Source organism: Bombus bifarius, unplaced genomic scaffold (genome assembly GCF_011952205.1).
Source record: "Bombus bifarius isolate JDL3187 unplaced genomic scaffold, Bbif_JDL3187 scf7180000008521, whole genome shotgun sequence".
NCBI lineage: Eukaryota > Metazoa > Arthropoda > Insecta > Hymenoptera > Apidae > Bombus > Bombus bifarius.
In genome coordinates this window covers 2,035-29,069 of record NW_022884705.1, presented here as the reverse complement: position 1 = coordinate 29,069, position 27,035 = coordinate 2,035, and the positions used below count along the sequence as shown (strand labels likewise).

Sequence of the window (27,035 nt, the reverse complement as noted above, 5' to 3'; positions counted from 1 at the left end):
AACACAAAATTTTGTAGCCTCAAAGAACCAACAAAAATTCGTTTTCTTTTGTCGCATATAAGTGATAGTAACTGTAATTTAACGAGTAGAGAAAATAGAATCTCATGCAACCGTTTATCACACTTAGCCAACGGAATTGGCAGATCTGCCCTCTGTGAAAAACATCGTTTCTTCTTTTCCTTTATTGTTATTATCAGTTATTGTTTACCTGGGATGGTTCCCAATTAATTGCACTACTTTGTCTGCTTTTAAAAAGTACGGTATATAATAAAACATACCAATTTAGTAGTGTTAAAATTAATCCAAAAGTTAAACTATCAGTTATGACTAAATAAAGTTATAATCGAACGGTACCACATTGTAAAAGAATATTAAAATGGATTATAAATTTTTAACTTCACCTTCAAGTCGTGCTATTTATCTTTAGTCATCTTTGATGTTTTTAATTTTACCTATATTTTTTTATACCTTTATTACATACTTTTAATTTGATTTTTTGTATAAAAAATATGTGAAATTGTTAAATAAAATCATTACCGCAAAATATACTTAACCATTTAAATAATTTTTAGACTTCTTTCTTTTTTAAATAGTGAATATTAATCCTCGAATTTGCGCGGAAAATGCGCGGTGGAAACGTATAGCTCGCTCTGGCGCGCACTGTTGGCTAAGTGTTTAGGAAAATTAACGATATGATAACAGACAAATGAAGCCAGTTTCGAGTTTCCACAGTGACTTTTTTATCTTTGTCCGATTATAAAGATAAAGAAATATAAATACTTGCAAGGACTGCTAATTGCTATGCGTATTATCATGGGCCTTGAGAGCACCGCATTCAGTCTAAACTGTTATTATTTGGCGATCGTTACTCGTAAAAGATTTGAAACTATTATGTCACATGATCATAATGTGAGATAAGATATGTACATTGATCTGATACTCCCATCTCAGTTATCTTATTTACATATGTATTTGCATTTACTTCGTCAATAGGATCAAGAAAGTTAATGAATTAATATAGGCAAAGCTTGAGCAACATGATTTACATAATATATACCTGTATAACTATATATAACTATATTGTATATACTACCTTTCATTCTTACTATACTTCAAGCATACTATAGAAATTGTATAAAAAGAAGATCTGAATTCTGATTTTTCCCAAGAAAAATATTAAAGACTTTTAAATGCGTCGAAAAGAGAAAAATAACTTTTATTGTATTCATAAAAATTCAGTAAAAAGTTTGAAATAGTTTCTATTTTTATACCAGCTCCAGAAAAGAAAAAAGGTACCTCAATATGACAGTATTTTACCTTTTTCTTTATGTATGTCGGCCTGTTTCTTGGAAATGACTTGACCAAACGGAACTTTTGGAATCGTAAAGAGAATGCTCTCCCGTTCGTCCCATTAGAAAAGTGTTTTGCAAGTACGTTTTGTAAATTATTTTTTATTGCAAAAGTTCATTGTTAACTATTGTAATTGTAATTTATTGTTTACAAATTTCATTTATGTGTATTTAGTAATTGCTCTGCAGCTGTTGGATTGATAGCAAAACAGCAACCTGACAGAGTGCTTTGAATATGTGTTACGCCACGAGGCTCACCATAGACCGTGTCTCTTGTAACGTCAACAAATATCTCCAACCGACTCAGAAAACTTGAACCGCCTTGCATACGACTCCAACTCACAAAACAAAGGATTATGATTTCGGCACGTAGGCATACGATAAACGAACATCTAGAAAGGTCTTGATCGAGGGTTCAGTCTTTCGGTAACGGTCTAGTCGTAAACTTGTACTCTACCAGTGCAATTTTAGACTTAGTGCAGAGACAGAACGAAAAATTTCGACAACAATTTAACGTAATAAAAAATGCATTAAGATTAGCCAACGAATAAAATACAAAACGCGTTGACGAAATAGAAATATTAGGTAGAAACCTCTCTCGTGTTAAACTATCACAAATAGACGTAAAATCAAGTGGATTCGGTTCTGTGATGACTAACGATGACATATCAGTATTAAAACACGATACTAATCCATCTCCACCTATGTCACAAAGACCATCAACATACATCCAACCGTCCAATCCAATAACTGCAAACTTTGGAAATCTAAACGCTGAAATTGCATTAAAATGTATTCCGATACTAAACGAAAAAGATGATATAGGTGTAGAAGATTTTATTCGTGAAATAAAAGAAATGAGAATGATGTGTAGCGAACAAACGTTATTATTAGAAATGATCAAAATAGAGAAAATTCTAGGAAAATGGCAATTCGCAATATCCACATTAACGAATTCGAAACTCTGTACGAAGCATTAAGACGTAACGTAGCTACTCAAGCATCAGTAAGAGAACACCAAGATCAATTAAGAGAAAAAGGGAAGGATTAACCGAAAGCGTGCAAAATTATAACATTAGATTTCGACGTGCTTTTAACAAACTTCAATACAGCATTAGCAATGAATATAAAGACGAACTAACTCGACGAGCGATGAACGATCGACTATACGTGCGCTCTGTGACTGACTATGTAAGAGGCCTTCGTTCAAAAATAGGACAAGTGCTATTGGCTAATCCCCCCCCCCCAAACATCATCGACGCAGAAAAAAAGCAATGGACGTGAATGAAAAAAGCAAAGCAAAAGATACTTTCGCGAAAACAACGCCCGCAGACGGATGACACGACAAACAACCGCTCCGCCATTTTATCGTAACCAGAAGTCGCGTCCAGTAGGTAACCGCTTCACGATTACAAGTAACATGAATAACAAAATTCCACCCACACAAAACATTCAACCAAGAATGAATAATTTTACAAAGCTTGAGAACCGACCATTAAACGAAAGTTCTCTCATGTGTAATTCTATGTGTAAGTTATGTGTAATTCTACATGTCGAATCTGCTGTTCCTCGAATTATATCTAAATCAAAACGGTAGTTACCGACTCCAGAAATAAATTGTTTCGATTATTTCGAATTTCGTTCGTTAATTTTTGAAACAAGACAGACGATGTTGTGGAATAGTTGCAGAAACTTGTCGTACCTTTCTACAGCGCGGCATTATTTTGAATATATCAATATGTCGTGTTCCTGATATGTTTACGACAACTGAGTAGAATAAATTTGGAAATTTGTTGTGTCCAATTCAACACAACACTATTTTTAGATTCTAAAGTGCTGTATCCTTGATGTTTTGATTCGTTAATATAACCGTATAGCTACCGTTAACTAGCGTATCAATAGAATTGATAAATAAAATTTCAAAATCAGCTTCGCCGTTATATGCAAGAGTAATAGCACGGAGAGGATTAAAGTTTTCTTGGAAAATATAGTAATTCTCAATATCATCTTGATTGTTGGCAATAATAGTTAATAAATAATATTACTCTAGTAAATGTGGTGCAAGACCGAAATCGCAAAAAAAGTGTTACAATGTTTAGCTTCTCACCTTGCTTATATGTGTTGTCGATCGCACTCTTGGACTATCGTACGAAGATAGTGTAGTTGTTAGATGATTAACTATATTAATCGTTGACGATTGGTTTTATTTTTAATGCTTCGTTTTACTTCCTGACTTCCTTACTCAAAGACTATAGTAAAACAATTCACAGGTTCGCAAAGAGTACTGATCTTCTGAACTTCATATTAACTGTCGACCATTGCTGTACTCAACTTGACTGACTCTTGCTTACTTAATGGCTCAACCCTTAACAAATTTTTAACCGAGTGACTCTTACGGAACTGTGTAACTGAACTGAATAATTGTAGTCTTGATAACTGAAGTCTTGACAAATTTTTAACTCGCTGACTACTGTCTCTAAGTAGCTACACTTACTTACAATAAGACTATCATGGGCTAATTGTTACGTGATTAGTCAATACTAGCACGGAGTTTTGGTACGTGATTATTACTGCGAGCGCTGCATACTTTGGTTCTGCTTGTATCCTTCCAGAAATATTAAGGTTGCAGCTGATGTGGTTTTCCTGGAAGTATTATTTAAGCTTCCCTCTTTCCTTTACTAGCTGTACTCTGCTAAACACGTAGTTACCTTGCTTATACCGGTACTTGATTCTTTGGCGCGTGCTAGTTGTTTGTCGCTGTTGATGCTGTGTGAAAAGGTCATAGCAACTCATCTTTCATTATCTGCCTATTGTATGGTTTATTGTTATGGGGAGAGCGCGTGCAAGGCGGTACATGTCAGTGGACGCCTCGTTGTTTCTTGTTTCTATTTCGACATTCTTATATTTTAAATTTGTTCAATAATAATGTTGTGTCTTGGGTTATTGATTTATTGCGATATTTAAGTATTTGAACGCGTCGTATCTCTTATTTCCTTTAAGATTTCTGTTTTTAATTCCATATACCTAGAGTTGTGGCTCGTGCTAATCGCGAGTTACGGCGTAATACGTCACGGCTCGTGTGGAGCGCGAGACCTCAACGAACGAAATCGAACAAATCATGAGCGCCAGCTTACCTTATACAAGTCGTAGCAAAGGAGATTGTGACATTCGAAGTCGCAATCCATCCTGCGTGATGTTTTCTAAGAAAAATTATCGATTATAGATTAAACTTTTTATTTATTGAAATCTGTAACGCCGTATCACAAATATGAGTCCTTTTGCTTCGATAAATAATTAATAAATAAGAGCACATATAAACATTGATATACAGATTTCACATACGCACCGCAATCGTCCCGTTCGCGGGTGGCCACAGAAAAATCACATACGAATTAAGTATTCTCGACATCATTACACAGCACCCAAAAAGCAAGCTACCGAAACGTCCTGTTTTGCAACCAAGTTTTCAGGATAGAAAAAAACAAACAAAAACAAAATCACATAGAAGCTCCGCTCCCCCAGGAGTTTAAACCTAAAAATCATATTAAACACGAAAAATGTAAAGCGCCGACACATATTATAGCATGGCTACGTCGTACCGTTGCGTATCGGTATTTTTGCCTAAAACATCACTACAAAAATTCACCGTTTATTGTGAACACCAAAAGGTATTTAAAAATCTGTATCTTGGGTTTAATAAACATCTTTAAATAAAAAATAAAATAAATATTCTCGACATCATTCTTCTACGACATCAGGAGGTTCAACTCAACTTTTTCTACTACATTAGGAAAGTCAACTTCTCCTTCTACGACTAGGAGAGTCAACTCAACTGTTTCTACGACATTAGTTCAGTCTACACTCGAGCAACATCGACATATCTACTCGTACTTGATCTCACCTTCTTTTTTTTTTTTTTTTGTTAACGTAGAGGAAATCCGCACGAACACCAGGTCGCTCCTGGGGAAAAGCGGTGTGGTAGTGCCGGACTCCAACCGACTAAAATCTCCACGATGACCGTCCCGGCTGCGATCGAGAGGGGCCCGGGAACCGGTGTGAGCGATACACCGCCCCCCCCCCCTCGCCCATCATACCGGATGCCCTACCGGACTGCTTTGCGGCCCGGGGGCGCTGAGCTGCCAGCGCCTAAGACTTGATCTCACCTACAGATCAGTCTCTCTATTAGGTCTTCATCCGTCAAACAATCGTCTACGACATTTATATCACACGTAACGGCGTAACTCTTCATTGTATTAAGTTGTTGGAAATATAGAATTTATAACCTGTTAATTGCAGTGTTATATCACATCAATCACTTCTATTATCCCAAAAGAAATAAGAGGATCGATCTGTTCGTAGCGTCGATTCTTATAATCGTAATGGAAATTTACGATTTCCGTTAATGCGCTTTCTCGCGATCGAGTCTCCCCGCGACTGGACAAAAATACACTATTTGATAATTCAGTGGCAACTATTGGGACTAACAGAGTGAAGATTCTGAAACATGGATACAATCAATAAAGAAGCGAATAAAAATAGGATCTATAAAGACTTGAATTAGACAAATACTCTCAAGAAATTCTACACAGGAAGTGGGATTCGTCTGACTGGTGCAACCGACACCGGCGAAATAGGTCTTCTGGAAAAACTGATGGACGCGTGTCCACGCATCGCTGCCATCTTTATACTAACTCGTCTAAAAGCGAACGAAGCGATGAAACGATCTACGAAGCTCATAAATGATCCCGTTCGTAATTATTATCCATGTTCCGTTCAATATTTAAGCTTGTCAGCACTCAAATTGATTAACTCTCATTTCTGGAATTTTCGTTTTCATAATGACGATGACATCAAAGTAAGCACCCCTGAGTTTTGAGTAAAGTTTACCCCGTGAAAGGTGACGCGAGTCCGCCAGATTTATGTCTTTCGCGAGAACATGGAAATCTGCTATTAGAGAATGTAAATATAGTACTCTACGCGGCGGCCACTGTTAGATTCAATGAGCAGTTACATGTGGCTATTAATGTGAATACAAACGGTACTGCTCGTGTCATAGAACTTTGGAACGAACTAAGGCATCCAGTTAGCTTTGCCCACGTTAGCACAGCTTATAGTAGTGCGAATTTACATGAGATCGGGGAAAAAGTTTATACGTAAGAATAAGTTATACGCAGACGTTGTTCTATGGTTTACGACCATAATATTTGTAATTATAGCGTGAAGAATATGTTCACTTATTGTTAATTTTGCAGCACGAGTTTGAAGCCTTCGGAGGTGATCGATATGTGTGACAAATTTGACAAAATGTCTATCAACCAAATAGAAGAAAAAGATTTTAAAAACTTGCCCAAACACATATGCATTCAGTAAGAATGTACATTGTAGCAAGCGAGTGCAAAGATCTGCCAATTGCGATAGTGCGGCCAAGCATAATTGGTGCCTCTTTAGAAGAACCATGCCCTGATTGGCTAGAGAATATTTCTGCAATAACAGGTATTTTCATAAATCTTTTTTAATGATAAATGTTCAACACTCCCCACATTTTAGAAAGTGTAGTTAATCTTTTGATTTTTTTGATGCTAACGTACTGCATAGTATGTCACGCTACATCGTGATCGTGAAGCTAAAGTTTACAATTGCACGAGTAACGCTTGTCCTTTTAAGTAATATTTATTACGAATTTCTTTCAACTAATGTAATTCGATTGTTAGAGTATCTCAAAAGATTCAGATTATTTAAGTGACGTGCACAATGTAAGAGCAAACAAATGTAGAAGATTTCAATATGTTATTAGTTTAGAAAAATAGCGATACAATATAATATTTATTTCAATTCCATAATATTTCTCGAGAAAATTTTATGCTAATAAACCTTGCTTTAAGTATGATTCTAATAAGTGTAATAGTTTAAATGTAGCATAGAAAGCAAAATGGCAAAAACATAGAACACGTAAAAACAAAAAACAAATACAAAACAAATACAAAAACAAAAAAGAAATGAAAAGTAAAATAAAAGATCATAATAATAACAAATTATCAAAATTCATAGTGACACTCTCTGCGTACGAGAATGTCAACTAGTCTCTGTGGAAAACCACGAACAAAATGAAGAAGCCAGTAAAACTAATGCCAGCAATCAGGAAAACAGACAACACATGGACCAATAGCAAGGAAGAACAAGCTGAGGAATTCTACAGTCACCTTTGTAACACATTTTCTCCATACAATATTAACAACAGTAAATCCAAATGTCATTCAGACGAAGATGCGCAAAATACTTGTGGTGGACGGTGAGACATGTTGTTGGTTGAAATAATAACGAGACGTGTTAATTCAATCAACTATATTTATAGATATGTTAAAATGTAGAATACAAAGTTAATAATAACGCGTTGCTCGCTTGATGATATTCGTTATGAGATTGCGCGATACTGCGGTACTGATACTAATTGTTATGCTGATTCTTTAGACTGATTTGTTATACTTTTTCGCTTGACTGACTGTCTCGATGACTCGATACTGATATTCATTTGCACGACTAACTCATGGAGAACATGGTCGTCTATTTATACTGGTCGAGGGGAGGTTGCGGAAGGTTTAAACCTGTCGCCGTTTGGTGATTTCACGTAGCAGCGTTATTGCCTTGTCCAGAGTTTGTTTATTGCATTTTGTGCGCCGTAACTATGTTAATCTTCTGTGGCAAGACAACTACATGAGGTGTTATGCCTTGAGACTTACTATAGGCCGTATTCCTAACCACCGCTCGTGGTACTACAGTGTCGCAGACAGATCGTTTTATAGGGAGGGCGAAATATACACAATGTAGCGACAAGCGCATAGTTGTCATCAAGCAGCGAGTTCTAGAAACATCGATTCGCCTTCGGTCCTTCATTTCATCTACACAAAGAAGGTGACATACGTGATCATAGGCGCGAACGGTGGCGTGACCCGAGCGTAGTGGGGTCGTCGCCCAGAGAAGACAAAGAAAAAATCGAAGGGGCAATCAGTATCATTTGAGGATTCAAACGTAATGCATCGAGAGGTTCAGACGAATAAAATCAAAGTCGCTTATTGAAACGAATATGTCGAGGAATATCATAAAGTCTAGACGAATTCTAATAATAAACTAATTGTATCATCTTTAAATCATTTATAACGTGTTTCTTATAATTTTAAATATTGTTAAAAATAGATGATTATATTAACCCTGTTAATTTAGTGTTGCAATCATTTGAACTACCTCTGTTATCGTAATCGAAACAGGGGAACGACTGATTCGCGGTGTCGATTATCAGAATCGTAGCGTGAATTTATGCCTCTCGCTGAAGCGTCTTCTTCGCGATCGCGTCTCTCCATGAACGGTTGTAACAACTGTTATAAAGACCAAAGAAACCACTGTAAAGAGAGTCGTTGTGCCAAAAGCTAAACACTTGAGAAATTGTAGAGATTTCCTAGTAGTAAGACTCACTTCAACATTCTTTGACGGCTGTCATGAAGAATCTTTCGTAGGGACAAAAAGACACAATGAACAAAGAAGGAAACAGTGCAGGTAGCTATCGTTGAGGTCTAAAGATGCAAGCAGAAGGAAGACCACGTCATGAAAGAGCTAATTATCCTCAGAGATAATGAAAAGTCGTTATATATCTTGGAATCGCCGTTTCCATGGTTGAACCTCGACGCGAAAAGCAGACATCTGTACGTGTGGCTCACGAAGTATCATCATGAACTGGCATTTCGGAGACGTTCCATACAGGAAGCCAAATTTCCGTTGACATCTATGTTTCAACCAACTGGCCAAATTTCAACTAGAGGAACGAAATAAAAGAAATGGTTAGAAAAGATGCTGGGTATTTCGATGTGAATCATCAGAGAGGAGAAGGCGAATCTTGTCTCACAAATTCCAAGATTACAACAGTTGGATGTATGTGATTATGAATATGTTATATGGTTCATGATACCTACGATAGCACGTTTTGTAAAGACAGGGTCTGCGCTCGCAGATATATATTCAAAATACGCAATTGGTTGAAAACGGGTAAAGGTTATTATATCTGAAGTTTACGATTGATTAAAAGATAATTGAAACAGATGTGTACAACCATGTATTTCTGACGAAATATCTTATAAAGAAAAGTGTATAGAATACATTCGTCTATCTCAGTTATCCGCCATTATGTAACAAAAACTAGCAAGGACATTGATGAGGGGGAGGAACGTAAATCTGGAGAGAGGTCTTGTATAAGGGAAAGTTAGTTTTCAAAGTATTCGCTGAACTCCAAAGATCAGACAGCACTCGGAAACACGAACAACGAGCGGCGGCAGACAGGTTCCCTAACCACCACTCTTCACCTATATTATTTACGATTTATTATATGAAATAATATACAGGGTGGTTGGTAACTGATGGTACAAGCGGAAAGGGGGCGATTCTACGCGAAAAAAGAAGTCGAAAATATAGAATAAAAACTTTTCGTTTGAGGCTTTGTTTTCGAGAAAATCGACTTTGAATTTTCGCTCGGTACGCGTGCACTTTACCACGTCTCGTTATAACGGATTTCACTGTAGATCGTTGTCTCGATAGAAAAATTAAAAAAAGAAAGATTAAAAAAGAAAAAATTTTTATTCTATATTTTCGACTTCTTTTTTCGCGTAGAATCATTCCCTTACCGCTTGTACCACCAGTTACCATCCACCCTGTATATAAAAGTTATATATAAAAACATACACAGTATGTAGATATATTGGAATAGGAAGAATTACAAAAGTTTGCAACTACAAATTACAAACATTTTAGAAAATTGTAAAAAGTAGTGAGGTGGATTATAATACATGTCGGTTTATTAAAGAGTCGAGTGATAAAATTGTAATAGTCAATGTATATTAAAATCAATTTCAGTACAAGTACGGAAAGTGTATGCCGGTCGTAATCGTCGCTCGCTCAATGCTACTGTTCAGCTCTACGCTATTCGACTGTATGACTCGCTATAATGATTCGCTATAATGATTGACCTAGAGAGCACATTCGTGTATTTGTATCGACGGTGGTATTGTAAAAAGTTCAAATGTAATTCCGCTTGACGATTACAAATAACGCCGATATTTTTTTGTCCGAAGTTCGTTTATCTTTGAAAGTAGCAAACCAAAACAAAACAACGTTGGTATTCCAAGGCACGAGTTTCGCCCGTTTCAAATCTTCCGTTGAGTCACGTGCCGCTACAGTAGTAAGAATTAAACAGAGATTACCAAATTATTCACTATTTATTTTTCCTTGTCATTTTTTTATTCACGCAGACTCCACATAGTTTCTCATATTTCATCGAGTTCTCCTTCACGCTGCTTACAGGGATTTTTCTCATTGAATTTCCATGCAGGTGACCTAATCTGTCGTGCCACGATACAATACTTATGTATGCCTTTGCCTCAATGACCTCAATGTCTTCGTCATATTTCCCAGGCACCTCCTGATCGTTCTCCACGGAGACGTTTGCTATGTCCCTTTCAGATGGTATTATCTCTAGGTAGTACACATTGTCTCCTACCCTTGAGTTGAATATAACTTCCCCATCATCATGTGTTCCAACAGCCGCATTCCTCGTACACACTGTGGCGACACCCTTCATTGCCAGTTGCCTGATCGAGATTGGATTCACATGTAATTCAGGCACCCATAGAGCGTCCGACAAGGATAGGGTCCAACCGCCACAGGCCTCAGTCATCTTCACAACGATCGCTCCCTTTCTCTTAACCTCCAGATATCCCTTACCAATCCTTACCTGTCTGATTGCAGGCGCGAAGTCCACGAACCGATGCCCGTCCGGAGTCATGTGATTCGAGGCACCCGAGTCAAGGTAACTGATCCTATCTCTTTCCATGAGGCTGATGGACGATGGCTGATGGCTGAGGCTGATGGCTAACGTAGAGAAAAGATCCTTGGACCTCGATTTGTCTTCTGATTCTCTCTCCTTTTTGCTGTCTTCTTCTTGTCTCCTTTTCTCTTGAGGTGGTATGGTGATAGGTGCGTAAGGAACTACTCTTGGTGTTTTTAACGAACAATAGTTTATTTAGAACTAATCAACAATCAGAGTTAACAATTAACAATTAACAATTATACTTAACAGACAACTGGTAACAACTAACAAATAACGATAGACACCGAGAGATCATTCGACGCGTTGCTATGCAAATAGTACCGAGGAGTTACACATTTAATGGCGCAAGACAGACTGACTCTGCTTTTGCTTCGGATCGCGCAGATTCTTCCCTTCGTAGCCCATCGATATCCCCCACTAGCGTGCATTCATTAGATGTGCCGCCAGTGCTGGCACGTGTATGCTCTGCCGAGAATTCGGCGGAAAGAGTGTGAAGATATCGATGGTACATTGGGCACGTCGGTGTTGCGCTTTGGCGGCGTCGCGCTTTGCATCCGGAGCCGTTGAAAAGTTCCGTGGCCCGTGCCGCCACAGTACCCCCTTACCAGTGATAACGCTATATAAATGAAAAATATATAAATGTTACAGGCAAGGGTGCACGTTCGCCGGCTCCTAACGCCTATCCGAGACCCGCCTGAAACCAATCAGGAAATCGAACTCTCCTGCCCGCGCGTGTGGTGTGATGAACTCTTGAGTCCCCTTCGCTTTGTTCGTTGCGGGCACCAGGCGGTATTGTTACATTGCGCTTTTCCGTGCTATGGTGTTCAATATTATCGATAAATAGAAATGCGGGTTTCAATCGGTCTATGGACACTATTACGTTTTTATTATTTATTTTAATAGTGAAGGTCTCTTTTCCTCGCTCTATGACCTGATACGGCCCGTCATAGGGTGGTTGTAAGGGGTCTCCGATGGCGTCGCGACGCAGAAATACATAAGGCGATGTTTCGAGGTCGCGGAACACGAAGGTTCTCTTTTCGCCGTGTCGCGTAATTGGATGAGGCCTGATTTTTCCTATTCGGTCTTTGAGGCGACTTACGAATTCCGAATTGGCCTGTTGTTTAGTCGGTATAAAAAATTCTGCCGGCAATCGCATGCCGGTGCCATAAACCATTTCGGCTGCCGTCGCGTTTAGGTCCTCTTTAATAGCTGTTCGTATGCCGAATAGAACTATCGGCAAGATATCCACCCAGTTGCTCGTATCGTGGCATTTGATTGCTGCTTTTAGTTGTTGGTGCAGGCGCTCTACCATCCCGTTGGATGCGGGGTGATAGGCTGTCGTGCGCAAATGTCTGATGCCGAGCAACCGGCATAGTTCGTTAAATAGGTTCGACTCGAACTGGCGTCCTTGATCGGTCGTTATTTTTAAAGGCACACCGAAACGAGATATCCACGTGGAAAGGAGAGCCGAGCGACGGTTGCCGCCTCCATGTCGGCGATGGGAATGGCTTCGGGCCAACGCGAAAAACGGTCGATACACGTTAGACAATATCGGTAGCCTTTTGAATATGGCATCACGATAATGTCTATGTGTAAGTGTTTGAAACGGCCCGCTAATTCTCCGAATGTTCCGACGGGTGAGGATACGTGCCTGGTGACTTTACATTGTTGACACGGGATACATTGTCGTGTCCAATTTCGGGAGTCCTTATTTATGGACGGCCAGACGAAACGCGTCGTCACCAGGTTTTGAGTGGCACGTATCCCTGGATGGGAAAGTCCATGGAGCGAATTAAATACGTCGCGCCGCAAGGATTTCGGTACGTACGGTCGTACAAAGTCACCCGATACGTCGCAATATATTTCTACGTCGTGATCGGGGAAACGTATTTTCTTTAACCGTAGCGCGGATGTACCGGAGTTGACGATGTTGCTTAGTTCTTTGTCGGCTTCTTGCGCGGCGGCGAGAGCTCGATGGTCCACAGACTTTCCTATCGCTTCGATGCGTGACAGAGCGTCGGCAACGTTATTGTCTAACCCCTTGATATATCTTATGTCGGTGGTGAATTGTCCGATGTAATCTAGTTGCCGGAATTGTCGCGGCGAACACTTATCAGGATCTTGGTTGAACGCATATGTAAGGGGTTTATGATCGGTGAAAATTATAAAATTTCTCCCTTCTATGGCGTATCGAAATCGCTTTACCGCAGTGTACATAGCGAGTAATTCGCGGTCGTACGCGCTGTACTTTCGCTGCGCGGAGTTCAACGGTTTGGTAAGAAAACCTAACGGCTGCCAAGAGTCGTTGACGCGTTGCTGGAGGACCGCTCCTATTGCATAGTCGGATGCGTCTACCGCGAGGCTAACAGGTGCGCCAGGTATCGGATGCGCTAACATCGTGGCGTTACCGAGGGCGCGTTTCGACTCGCGGTAGCTAGCTTCGGATTGCTCTGTCCATTTGATGGGCGCGTTGCCCTTTTTTCCTCCTTTTAATAGGTCGTTTAGGGGTTGAAAAATTTTTGCGGCCCCCGGTATGAAACGTCGGTAGAAATTAATCATACCGAGGTACCTGCGTAGTGCTTTAACGGTCCCGGGGAGCGGTACTTCTACAATAGCGTCGACGCGTTCGGCTAGCGGCTTTATCCCGTCGGCGTTTACGGTGTGTCCCAAGAATGTGATTTCGTTCACACCGAATTCGCACTTTACTGGGTTGATGACTACGCCATACTCGTTTAAGCGTTCAAACAAAATCCGAAGGTGTTCGCGATGCTGTTCTTCGGTTTCGGATGCGATTAAGAAATCGTCTATGTAAGCGAACACGAAGTCTAGACCACGGGTAATTTCGTCAACGAATCTTTGACACGTTTGCGCGGCGTTTCGAAGCCCAAACATCATGTTGGTTGCTTCGAAAAGTCCGAAAGGTGTCGTGATCGCGGTTTTCTTAACGTCTTCTGGTGCGATCGGGATTTGGTGGTAAGCGCGGACAAGGTCGATTTTTGAGTAGACACGCTTACCGTACAGATGTTGCGCGAAATCTTCGATATGTGGTGGGGAGTACCTGTCGGGTATGGTGCGAGCGTTCAACGCACGATAGTCGCCGCATGGTCGTAGACTTCCGTCCTTCTTTGGGACGACATGCAGGGGTGATGCCCATGGACTCTTCGATGGCCGCATCACTCCTTGCTCGATCATTGCTGCAAAATCCGCCTTGACTTGCTTGAGACGATCCGGTGCGAGACGTCGAGGTTTACTGTAGACGGGTGGCCCGGGTGTGGTTTCAATGTGGTGTACCACACTGTGTCGGATTTTCTCTCGTCCGAAGGCCGGTGGACGAGTTAGATCCGGAAACTCCGCCAAAAGTCGATGGTAGACCGATTCGCCGATTACGGTTTTGATGGATATTTCTTCCGTCGTGGCAGCATATCCCCTTGATGATAATTGGGTTGTCGTGTCGAGGAGTGGTTTGTTTCGCGGGTCCACGAGCAACCCATAATGGCTTAAAAAATCTACGCCTATGATAGGCGTTTGAACGTCAGCAATTACGAAGTTCCACTTGAAGGCTCGTCTTAGGGACAGGTTAAGGCCAATCGCAGTGGTACCATACGTTGTGATGCGCGTCCCGTTGGCCGCGAATAGTTCGTACGCGATTTTCTTGACGTGCCTATGGATTTTACTGCGGGGGTATACGCTGATGTCGGCGCCGGTGTCTAAAAGGAAAGAGATCTTCGTTCCCTTGTCCGTAACGAAGATGCGGCAGGATCTCAGGCCGTCGTCGTCTGCCGCGTCTACGGACGGCTGGTCTCGTTTCCCGACTTCCACGTGCATGGGAAACGACAGCTCCTCGCGCGTTCTCCGAACTTTGCAAGATAGAAACACAGACAGTCTTGCCGTGGCCGATCTCGCGAGCGCGAGCGTCGGTGGTATCGCGAACGCGAGCGTGATCGTGATCGTGGTCGACGATGATTAATGATGCTCAACGCGTTCATCTGTGCCTGCAACTGTGATATTCGCTCGCTCAACACGTTGATTGCGGCGGCCATTGGTTCGTATACTCCAGCGTTTTGCGCTGGTGGGTCCATTACTGCCGTTACTCGGGCGGTGCGCTGAAAATCCTCCGTGAATTCTTCAGCGATCAGGTCCGCCTGCCGCAATAACCTTTCTGGGTCCGAATCGTCGACTGCCGCGAGGATACGCCCGATGCGGGCGGGTAATCGGTTCCTTCACAGCGTGAGGGTAAAATCATCGGGCGTGGAGGGGCTGGAGAGTTTTTTTAAATGCTGATAAAACTGGGATGGCTTTCTATCTCCCATCTCCTCGCTTTCCACCAACTTCTTTATCCGGGTCGCGTCCGTATCGGATAATTTGCGAATGAGGGCATGTTTTAATTTCTCGTAGCGTCCGATGTCTGGAGGGTTCGTCATCAGGTCTTCGACGTCCTGGAGCTGTTGATCGTTGAGGCATTTTGCCAGCGTCACGTACTTAATGGTGTCTTCCGTAATTCGCGCTGCCTCGAATTGTCTCTCCAGAAGGGCAAACCATGCCGCCGTGTTCGTGGGCAGCAGTGGAGACATGCTGATCACCTGGCTGGCTATGGTTCCCTGTGTATTATTTTCCATCGTCGCGGTGCACTCAAAATCGGTGGTTAAAAACGATAGCACTATCACGGTCACCTCTTTCACTAAATATCACGTTAAATCACGTCGGTAGTCACCAGTTTGAGGTGGTATGGTGATAGGTGCGTAAGGAACTACTCTTGGTGTTTTTAACGAACAATAGTGTATTTAGAACTAATCAACAATCAGAGTTAACAATTAACAATTAACAATTACACTTAACAGACAACTGGTAACAACTAACAAATAACGATAGACACCGAGAGATCATTCGACGCGTTGCTATGCAAATAGTACCGAGGAGTTACACATTTAATGGCGTAAGACAGACTGACTGCCATTTTGTTTCGGATCGCGCAGATTCTTCCCTTCGTAGCCCATCGATATCCCCCACTAGCGTGCATTCATTAGATGTGCCGCCAGTGCTGGCAAATGTATGCTCTTCCGAGAATTCGGCGGAAAGAGTGTGAAGATATCGATGGTACATTGGGCACGTCGGTGTTGCGCTTTGGCGGCGTCGCGCTTTGCATCCGGAGCCGTTGAAAAGTTCCGTGGCCCGTGCCGCCACACTCTCTTTGGTTTTGCTCCTCCTTATCTCCCTTTCCTTCTTGGAACTGGTACGAAATGCGGCCCCGTTTTCCATATTTGTAGCACTTCTGGTCCTTTGGGTCTCTATGCTTTGGCCTCGCGCCATCTTTGTTCTGTTGAGGCTTGGGCCTCCATTGTTTCCAGGCCGCCATTGCGCTGTTATTCTTAGCCGAGTCCGCAGCCGCATCGATCTTTCTTTCTTCGAGTAGAAGATCGGATTCACGACCCTCGCGGTTAGATCCATATTGATCCTTGTTGCTCTCATGTACGTCGCGTAATTTGGATCCTCCACGAGGTCTGCCAAAAGAAAGCATGCCATAACATGGTCCTCAATTTTTATACCTACACTGGACAACTTATCGCACAGGTCCTGCATCCTTCCGCAGTACGTGGAGATATCCATGCTGGGGTTTTCTCGATAATTCCCAGTTCCCGCATGCATAGAACGATGTCCATTGACGTGGACCTCGGGGCGAACATACCGGAGAATGTACGCACGTGCTTTGTTGTCCATTTTCATGCAGTCTGGTCTCAACCTTTCTGCTGCCATAAATCCTGGTTCTACTGCATCCCAGCAGCCCAGGAAAACTAACGAGGCTTCCGTCATTGTGTTCCAATATTCATAATTGCCCTTTCTCAGGATCGGGTTCATATCCTTGTCCACATCCCTCCATGTCCCATTCCCTCCTGGTCGATCATGGCGTGGTCTCTTCTGGGATAGTCTCAGAATACGCAAAAACTCAAAAATAGTTCTCCTTATTATCGCAGCTTACTGCCGTGGGCCCATAACCTAACAGGTTACCTACAACTGTTAACAACTGTTGTAGGTTTCGGGTTGATAATTAATCGATTAAACACAGATTCGATTTTTCTCTCTATATTTCTCCATCTCGTACATCACGTCTTAACACACAGGATACACTTAGTCAATTAACACGTGGTCGACTTCTATGACAAATGAGCGTCGTTAGCTTGTAGTTACTAGCGGTCATGGTAACTTAACTTTTCTCAACAAAATATAAATTTATTTAGAAATGAGACGAGTGAAAGGACAAAATGAACCGGATTATGAGTCCCTTCTTCATAAAATTGTATTTATATTGTTCTTTGTTAAAAGAGAAAATGTAACGTTTATATAGTCAGTACACAAAATATAATATTATCCATAGTAAAATTATTATACCGGATATTTTGGTGACCTGATGTATCCAGTATAACCTGAAATAACCGAAATTATATGTATTTATATTAGTTCCTATTTTTTTATACTAAGATATTTTTATACGCACCTTGCTAACCGTTGTCGGGCTATTGACTTAAACTCTTGTTTTAGAATAAATTTCCTAATTCCCATCAGGTAAATTGCAACATACTTCTCCCAATCCATATCCCGTAAATCTAGTTTGACCATACCGCTGTCGTTCAACATTTTTACTTTCCTCGCTAAGTCGGAACAGTTATCTCTTTGGAAAGTCCATTCGTGCGTGGTGAAATATGTTACCGATGTGAACAGCTTATGACCATTTTTGAGAAGTTTCATCATTCTGAAATATCATTTTTAATTATTATTATAGATGAAGACAGAGATTATCCCAGAAAAATTGTCATCGTTGTTCGAGGATCGCGAGAATACTCACATTGGTTTACTACATCGGAGTCTTAAAAAGATATCAATGACGAATGCAAGCAAAACATACGGAATTACACTCCGAACATTGTAAATATATCTATTAGCTATCATTGGGCAACCTGGGTACCATAGCGTGTCGTTCAGTGGCGTCTCTATGCTGCATTTCACCATGGTATCTTTCATCTGACCCCATCTTGCGAATTGAAATAATTATATTTGTATATTTGTTGGAATTATACTTAATGCAAAGTTTATTATCATCCGAGTACCTCGGGAAATATTATGGAATTGATATAAATATTATTTTGTATCACTACTTTTCTAAATTGAAGTATTGAGAGCAAAAGTGAATTTTTGTTTTCTACGTTTGTTTGCGAATTGTCTACACTAGTTAAGTAAATTGATTTTTTTGGAATACTGTAACAATCGAATTACATGAGTTGAAAAAGATTCGTAATAAATTTTACTTATAAGGGTTAGCGTTACTCGTGCAGTTGTAAACTTTAACTTCGTGACCACGTTGTAGCGTGACATGCCATGCAGTACATATTATCGTGTCAACTACGAAATCGATAGGCACTACATCCAATTTTGCATCTTTCCTAGCCAGTATTGCTGTTGCACATCCTTTACTGATTAGCAGAAAAATACCTGGTAACATTAAATTGGTTTAGAAATTATTTGTGAGTTTCGGTTATCAGAAATGTAGCACTAAATAGATTGGAATGAATTCTCATAATTGTGAACAACAACAAACTTGAACTATAATAATGATGATCTGGTGGAAATCCATTCATTTTAGATTAACAACAGATTAACTCCACTTTTCCGAAATGTGACGAGTATTGAACAGTTACTATTGAAGAATATCTATGGAAGTACCTGTTGATGCAGAAATATTGTGTATCCAACCAGGACATGGTTCTTCCAAAGATGCACCAACTATGCTTGGCCTCACTATTGCAACTGGCAGATCTTTGCACTTGCTTGCTACAACCTGCTCTGCTAAATTCTTACTGAATGTGTATGTGTTTGGATATGTTTTTAAAATCCTATTTTCTATTTCATTAATCGACCTTTCGTCGAATTTGTCACACATATCGATCACCTCTGAAGCTTTCAAACTCGTGCTGCAAAATTAATAATAAGTGAACATATTCTTCGAGCTATAATTACAAATATAATATTCGTAAACCGTGGAACAACGTTTTCATATAACTTATTCTTACGTATAAACTTTTTCCTCAATCTCATGTAGATTCGCATTACTAAAAGCTGTGCTGACGTGGACGAAGCTGATCGGATGCTTTAGTTCGCTCCAAAGCTCGATGACACGGGCGGTGCCTTTTGTATTCACATTAACAGCCACGTGTAACGGTTCGTTGAATCTTACAGTGGCCGCGGAGTGAAACACTATGTTTACTTTCTCTAACAACAGATTTCTATCTTCTCGCGAAAGACCTAAATCTGGCAGACTCACGTCTCCTTTGACGGGGTAAACTTTGCTCAAAACTGAGGGATGTTTCGCTTTAATGTTATCGTATATCTGAAAACGAGAATTCCAGAAATGACAGTCAATCAATTTGGCTCCTGACAGGCTTAAACATTGAAGGAAACAAGTATTATATACGAACGGGATCATCTATGATCTTTTTAAATCGTTGTTCTATCGTTTCGTTAGTTTTTGGGCGGATTAGTATAAAAATGGCAGCGATGCCTGGACACACGCGCATCAGTTTTTCCAGTAGACCTATTCCCACGAATCCGGTTGCTCCAGTCACAAGGATCCCACTACCAGCATAGAATTCCTCGAGCGAATTCGTCTTATTCAATCCTTCATTGGTTTCTTCATTGGTTTCATTTTCATTCGTTTCTTTATTGATTGTATCCATGTCTCAGGATCTTTACACTTTCAGTTCCAATATTTACCATAGATTGGCATTCCCGACAAACAGTAAGTGGAAACGTTTTGTAAATAATACACCATATTAGTTATAGTTGAGATCTTGTTATATATTACCTTCTAAAGAAATCTACGTAATTCAACAATTATGGTTTTCCTTATGCATGAATCAAATAATTGCGTTAAGTCAACGATGCTTCCAGTGTAATGTACAAATATATTTCTATGTGGGGAAGTCGTTCATCAAATAAAGAGAAAAGTTGAAAGAGCTATGCGACGCAGTAAATATAATTTCTCATGTGGCTGTACATTAATTTGTATTATTGCACACTACTCCATAAAACGATATTTCAATTAATATTTCGAGTCTAAGTTTAAACAATCCTTATGTAGCTTCATTTGACGTCTTTATTTTTTATTTCATGTGTATGCTTGTGAGTATTGTAATATACCGTGATCAGTGATTTGTGTGGAAAATGCGTGTGTTTCATGCGAGACAGTGTTAGCCCACATTTAGTAGCTCCTCGAGTATTCACTTAATGTGTATGTGTTTTTTTCTGTCATCACTCGTGAACGCGTACGTATGTGAAAACTGTATTGACATATTTTCTATTTTCTCTTCATTCATTAATTATTTATGGAGACAAGGAGGCAAATTTCCGATATGTCGTTGCAGATTTCAGTGAGTAGACAGGTATAATATATAATCGATGATTTTTCTTAGAAAACGTCGCGTTCGTGTAAAAAACAAAGCGTAATTATTTTATTCTCCATTTTCATTTCATTTTAGCATGAAGATTCTGTAACGAAACACCCTGAATAAGTAGACCCCCCCCTCCCAATTTTTTCGAGCATCCATTATCCGATTATCCCGATACCGGATCTATCTATTATCTGAACATAACATTTCCTAATAGCGGATACCTCTTCTGTTTGAAATATGTACTGCATATATATTTTATTAGCGTTCATATACAATGTGTTCTAATATATTCTTTCCCTTATTCGGTTCAGTGAATTCTGATTATGAAACTGTAGTATGAAACTAATAGTACTCTAGCTATTGAAACAGAACAAATCAAAAACTCGAAAGTGGTGTAAGTGCAATAGAATTAACAAATATACATAGTGTTGGTAGAAACCACAACAGCAGACGTCAGAAGTACTGATACAATGAACTGGTTTCTCTGTGAAACGGCAAAAGAAATGGTAACGAAGTACCTTGTCATGATGAACCGCGCGTATGCGTATGATGCCCGTAGCTCTTTGCAGTTAATTATGTTGAAGGAATTATGTGACTTAACAGCCAAGAAGATGTAGATTCCATAAATACTTAAGGGAACTGTCAATTAATCTTGATCTTTATTTGAATAAATGAAATTTCATATGAACATGATTGTTCCAATATCCGAATAGTTTTGTCGCCCTGTTAGTTTTGATACCGGAGGCTCTACTGTATTTCAGATTACCTGGTTGAAATTTTATTGTCACAGGAAACTGATGAATGTGATAATGTATATGAGAACAGCGGTCAATGAAATCAACCAGTACACAACATTTTTACATGTTATATGTCATATATTATATCTATATTTTTATTATAATATTCATATATCCTGTAATTTTATTATATACGTATGAATGTATATATTGTTATGTATTATGTCTGTCATTGTGCATATATATATATCTATATTGTTTTGTATGTATGTGTAATATGTTTTTATATTATCATGCTTATGCATGTTATGTTGCATTATGTTCTACGTCATTTAGTTTTGTAATTTGTGTTCTGCTTGATCTTTACAATATCAAGCCTGTTATAGCACAAGTTTTTGTGATATAGAGATTTGATACATTTATGTAGTATCGTGGACGAAAGGCCCAAGAGATATCGGGCGAACCATGAACAATGTCGCGAGAGCCTAGGCGCCGTCGGGTCCATCAATATGTCATCGGTCTTTCCAAGTGCATAGTTTCGTAGAAAAGACCTACGTGAACCTGGCTACGAGCGTCTGCAGAACACGTGTGCCTAGGAAAAGACAACAGAATGCGACAACGGCCAGAGAGTCAGTCGAGAAACAGAGAGTGCGAGTCGAGGAGCGGAGTGCGAGTTGAGCGGAGACAGAGTTTGCGAGTGGCGTTGCCGAGAGAGTGTTGACTGCGTTTTGGTAAAAGTCGAGTCGCTATCTAGTTATTTAGTTGCGCTGTTTTCTGTACGTTTGGTGTGAATAGTTCAGGTTGAACAACAATCGTCTTTTTCTGTCTGATTAACATCTCTATTGTCCACTCCTTATAAATATACTATATCACGATATTACATTTATACATATTATAGAAGTAATTAAGCCCTTTTAACTCACGAATGTCTATGAAACAATGTTTATATTGATAAATAATTAAAAAGTATAATTATAAAGAATGTGATTAATATAACAAGAGAAATATATTTTATCACCATGTAGGGCATTTTACTAAAATTTAATAAAATAATTGCGTAAATACATACTCTCTCTACTACCATTTCATAGTTTCTTTTAAATGTAATTAATATTACGTATGTATACTTCAGTTTGTTTACTAAAAACAAGGGATCTTATTATTTAAAATGTAAAATGCATAAAATATATCCAAGATCGAGAGTCCAAGCAGGTCCTAACAATAACTTACGAAAATCAGTTCCTAAACTCAATTTTTGACAAAAATTATCCGATATCTCGTGCAACTATCTCGTAAAGGCGAATGTTCCGATTACCTCTATTAACTGGTTGTAAATTATTGAAAAATCACAATAATGATCCAGTTTTACTGTGTAAAATGTAAAATACAAAATATTTGAGTATTCAAAAACTTCATTTAAACTATAATTAAAGACCCAAATGATATTTTTGACATATATGATATTGATGATAATGAAAGACACAATTGAATACGAAATAATAAGGAATCGTCTGTTACCTGATACTATTTCCACTGCGTATTGTTTACCAATGATCGAACAAAAATGCGACTTGGCGATAGTAGATACCGACACGTCTTTCACAGTACTGTAACGATATTCGATGTGTCGCTCCGCTAGATTCTCATACTATTAATAAACTCACCCTACTACTGAAACTGGATAATGATATACGTTAAGGATTCTATTAATTAATTCATCTCCCAAAGCTTTCGCGTTTATGAAAGTGAAATATACGCTCCGCGGGAACTACATCAACCATGCGAGGTATATTTTATATCCCACGGTAGGCAGGACAAAATACAATTTTTTCTTAAAGAAGAAAAAAGCGATCTAGAAGTAAATACCGAAAAATATATTTTGAATATATCAATATGTCGTGTTCCTGATATGTTTACGACAACTGAGTAGAATAAATTTGGAAATTTGTTGTGTCCAATTCAACACAACACTATTTTTAGATTCTAAAGTGCTGTATCCTTGATGTTTTGATTCGTTAATATAACCGTATAGCTACCATTAACTAACGTATCAATAGAATTGATAAATAAAATTTCAAAATCAGCTTCGCCGTTATATGCAAGAGTAATAGCACGGAGAGGATTAAAGTTTTCTTGGAAAATATAGTAATTCTCAATATCATCTTGATTGTTGGCAATAATAGTCAATAAATAATATTACTCTAGTAAATGTGGTGCAAGACCGAAATCGCAAAAAAAGTGTTACAATGTTTAGCTTCTCACCTTGCTTATATGTGTTGTCGATCGCACCCTTGAACTATCGTACGAAGATAGTGTAGTTGTTAGATGATTAACTATATTAATCGTTGACGATTGGTTTTATTTTTAATGCTTCGTTTTACTTCCTGACTTCCTTACTCAAAGATTATAGTAAAACAATTCACAGGTTCGCAAAGAGTACTGATCTTCTGAACTTCATATTAACTGTCGACCATTACTGTACTCAACTTGACTAACTCTTACAGACTGAATGGCTCAACCCTTAACAAATTTTTAGCCGAGTGACTCTTACTGAACTGAATAACTGAACTGAATAACCGAAGTCTTGATAACTGAATTTTGAGTAGTTTGAGTAGCACGGAGTTTTGGTACGTGATTACTTACTTTGGTTCTGCTGGTATCCTTCCAGAAATATTAGAAATATTATATTGTAGCATTTTACGTCGTTTATTTTTCCCGCGTGTGGGTAGTTCATTGTTAGGTGCTTTCTTGCGCATTTAACACACACCGGGTTTCTGTCGCAGTAATTTTTTGTGTGTCCATATTGCTGACACCGTATGCATTGCGGTATGTCTTTTTTGTGTCTGGGTGGCTCGACTGTAATTATTGTGTTTAGAACTTTTTTAATTTCGAAAATTTCCTTGTTATTATTTTTAGGTTTAAGTTCAATTAAAAATAGCGGTAATGGTTGTTTAGTATCAAATCTGGTTATATTATTTATTGTTCTTACCTGATGTCCGATTTTGGCTAATTCCTCGCATATGTTACTTGTCTTTGGGTGTAATCCTCTGATTATTGCTTCGTAGCTTTTATCAGTTTTGAGTTGGTAAGTATGATACCCAGCGTCTTTTTCTTTTAGTGCTTCTTGTCACTTTCCTAAAAATTTCTGGGGTATTAGTTTGTACTTTTACCTGATCCAATTTAAGTTGTTTAATGGTGTAATTTTCTTTTCCTGCCGTGCTGTTTAGCAGATCAATGAGGGGGTTTATTATTGTAGATTGGTGGTGGTTTAGGAATGTGTGTTATTGGTTTTTCAGCTGGGTCTGAATCCATCTCTTCTGGCAGAGAGCTGAAGGAGTTTTTTGGAGGAATTTCCTGTAGCTATTGTTGCCTTTTTGTTTCTATAGCCCCCCCAGCATTTGTATTTGAAGTTATTTTTCGTCTTTTGCTGGGAGTTACAGTCTTCCAGCTTTCGTTCTGATGTGGTAGATCATTGTTGATATTATTCTTTTCGCCATTATTTTGTGTAATTTCCATTTCTATTTTATTTATAACTGAACAATCCTGAACTTCGCTTGTTGGTTTAGTTGTGTTTGTTTTATCTGCAGCTCTGTTTATAAAATATGTTTCGCCTTTATTTAGAATTTTTATTGGTGGTATTTTTTGCATGTTTTCCATTATTTAGCGATTGGTTCTATTACACGTCACTTTGTTTTTCCACTTGTCGCACTTACGGAAGCACTGATTCACACGACCGTATAGCTCGATTGCTCGGGCACAACTGACTTCTTATCAACGACATCCAGCTTCTCGCGGGTTTCAAAGGCGTACATTTCCCTTCTAATGACCTTGCGGATCATTTCGGGTAAGAAAATGTAAATTTCGAACGCCTGGGGTGGCCGCCTGTTCTCCTTCATCTTCGCCTGTGGAAGGAGAAGTCGTAGATAACGACTTCTGAGGATTTCAACGCAAGGACAAGAAAGGGTGGTTAGTTACGAAGCGAGGAAAGAGCGAAGCCAACTTGTAAAATAAATGGTACAGAAAAAACGAAACTGCTCGAATGAGAAATTCTGTATGGGAATATGGAAGAAAACGATGTAGGGGATTACAAGGGGATCGGCAAGAAGGACAGTTGAGTAACCGATTATATAATAATACAGCCAATGATAAAACACCAAGTTAGAAGCATCAGAACTAAGGATATAATAGAATCAGACCACTTACCGATGAGGGTGGAGAAAAGTAATACAACCAGCTCGAATATTCAAAGTGAAGAGCAGTGTAAAAATGAAAAGGTATGAATACCAGAAGGGATAGACTACACTTCGAAAACGAGGAAACAAGCGAAATGATGGAAGAAATAATACGAACATAAAAGAGGCGACACTGAAAAGAGTAACAAAGATTAAGAGAATAAAAGTAGGTTTGGAGAAGTAGTGGCAAACAGAAAATGGAAACAAGGAAAGAGAGAAAGCACTGTTCTGGATTTGTACTTATTTTCCACTGACTAGCAGAAAAATTTTATGAAACTACTAGTGGAAGAAGAACGAAGCAGGCAGAAATAAGGGAATGCAGGAATAAGAGGGAACAGGTAGCAAGGAGATACCATAAATGAATAGGAAGTAAGAAGCCAGACAAATAAATTAAAGAAAGGAAAGGTGATAGGAACAGATGACACATCAAATGTGATAAATATGCAGTATATGAGGTATAGTTGCATGGTGGTAGAAAAGCACTAACAGGAATTACAGAGTTGATGAATGAGGGATTACTAGAATGATGAAAAGAAGGTATTATTCGCCCTACATTTGAACCAGGAAACGGAGACAGTACAAAGAATTACGCAGTGATAACATCACTAAGTAAGGCATACAAGATATATGCGATGGCTCTTGAAAAAAGATGAAATACGAAACTGGGACAGAAGAAAATTATGCCAGAGATGCAAGCAGACTCTTGACGCGGAAGAATATTTTTGTCCTGAATTATGTGATAAGTAGAGAAATTAAGAAGAGAGAGGAAAAGCTGTAGACGTTCTCACCGACCTTACAGCGACTTTCGAAAAAGGAAAAGATTTAATGTTAAACGCGAAAAAATCAGAAGTATTGATAGTCACGAAAAAAAGAAGCAAAAGGAAAAGAAGAGAAGGAAATTAGGGCGATGGAGTAAAACTAGAGGAAAAAGTAGAAGAATTTAAGTATTTAGAATACATTCTGCCAAAAAATAAAAAAAAAAGAAAAAATTCAGAGACCCAAGAAAGGCACTTGAGTGAGATGGCAAAGAAGGCCGTGATAGCCATGAAACAGACATGGGGAATAGGGGGAAGATGTATAAAAATAGCCAGTAAAAAAAAATAATGATTTTCGGCAATTGGTGAAAAGCTTCACGTAACAGAAATATGGGAATGGGATGAGTCGGAAGAGTTAGAAAAATTATACACGAAAAACGTAAATAGGGTCTTAAGGAAAGATTTTAACACGTCCTCGCACGTAGTGATGGAAGAAAATAAAGTGGACAAGTTAAGAATCGCAGCGGGCAGAAGAGACGTAAGGTACTAAGAAAAATGAAAGTCAAGCGATGCAAATAATATAATTCCCAAATGCAGGCAAGAGAAAAGGTGAAAATGGAAAGAGGAAAGTGAACGATATTATGCAGAAGAGGACAT

At 39.1% G+C, this 27,035-nt stretch overlaps 1 protein-coding gene and 1 pseudogene across 1 annotated transcript; one reads left to right on the top strand and one right to left on the bottom strand.

Annotated features, from left to right (window-relative positions):
* Positions 1-5,853: 5,853 nt before the first annotated feature.
* LOC117213206 lies at positions 5,854-7,016 on the top strand (annotated as a pseudogene).
* Positions 7,017-17,552: 10,536 nt separating this feature from the next.
* LOC117213203 (putative fatty acyl-CoA reductase CG5065) lies at positions 17,553-19,956 on the bottom strand. Its single transcript, XM_033458559.1, has 7 exons — positions 19,683-19,956; positions 19,278-19,594; positions 18,931-19,178; positions 18,516-18,699; positions 18,056-18,241; positions 17,708-17,962; positions 17,553-17,636 (listed from the first exon to the last, which is right to left on the bottom strand). The coding sequence occupies exons 1-7, from the start codon at positions 19,938-19,940 to the stop codon at positions 17,558-17,560; spliced, it is 1,527 nt and encodes a 508-aa protein (XP_033314450.1). The 5' UTR covers positions 19,941-19,956; the 3' UTR covers positions 17,553-17,557.
* Positions 19,957-27,035: the final 7,079 nt, after the last annotated feature.

Excerpts from the sequence above, each read along its gene's own strand:
- LOC117213203 (XM_033458559.1), bottom strand. The coding sequence starts at position 19,940 with ATGGATACAATCAATAAAGAAACGAATGAAAATGAAACCAATGAAGAA. Across the intron at positions 19,179-19,277 it reads ATTGAGGAAAAAGTTTATAC|CACGAGTTTGAAAGCTTCAG; the intron begins GTAAGAATAAGT and ends TTAATTTTGCAG. Across the intron at positions 18,242-18,515 it reads AGTAACGCTAACCCTTATAA|ATGGGGTCAGATGAAAGATA; the intron begins GTAAAATTTATT and ends TCAATTCGCAAG.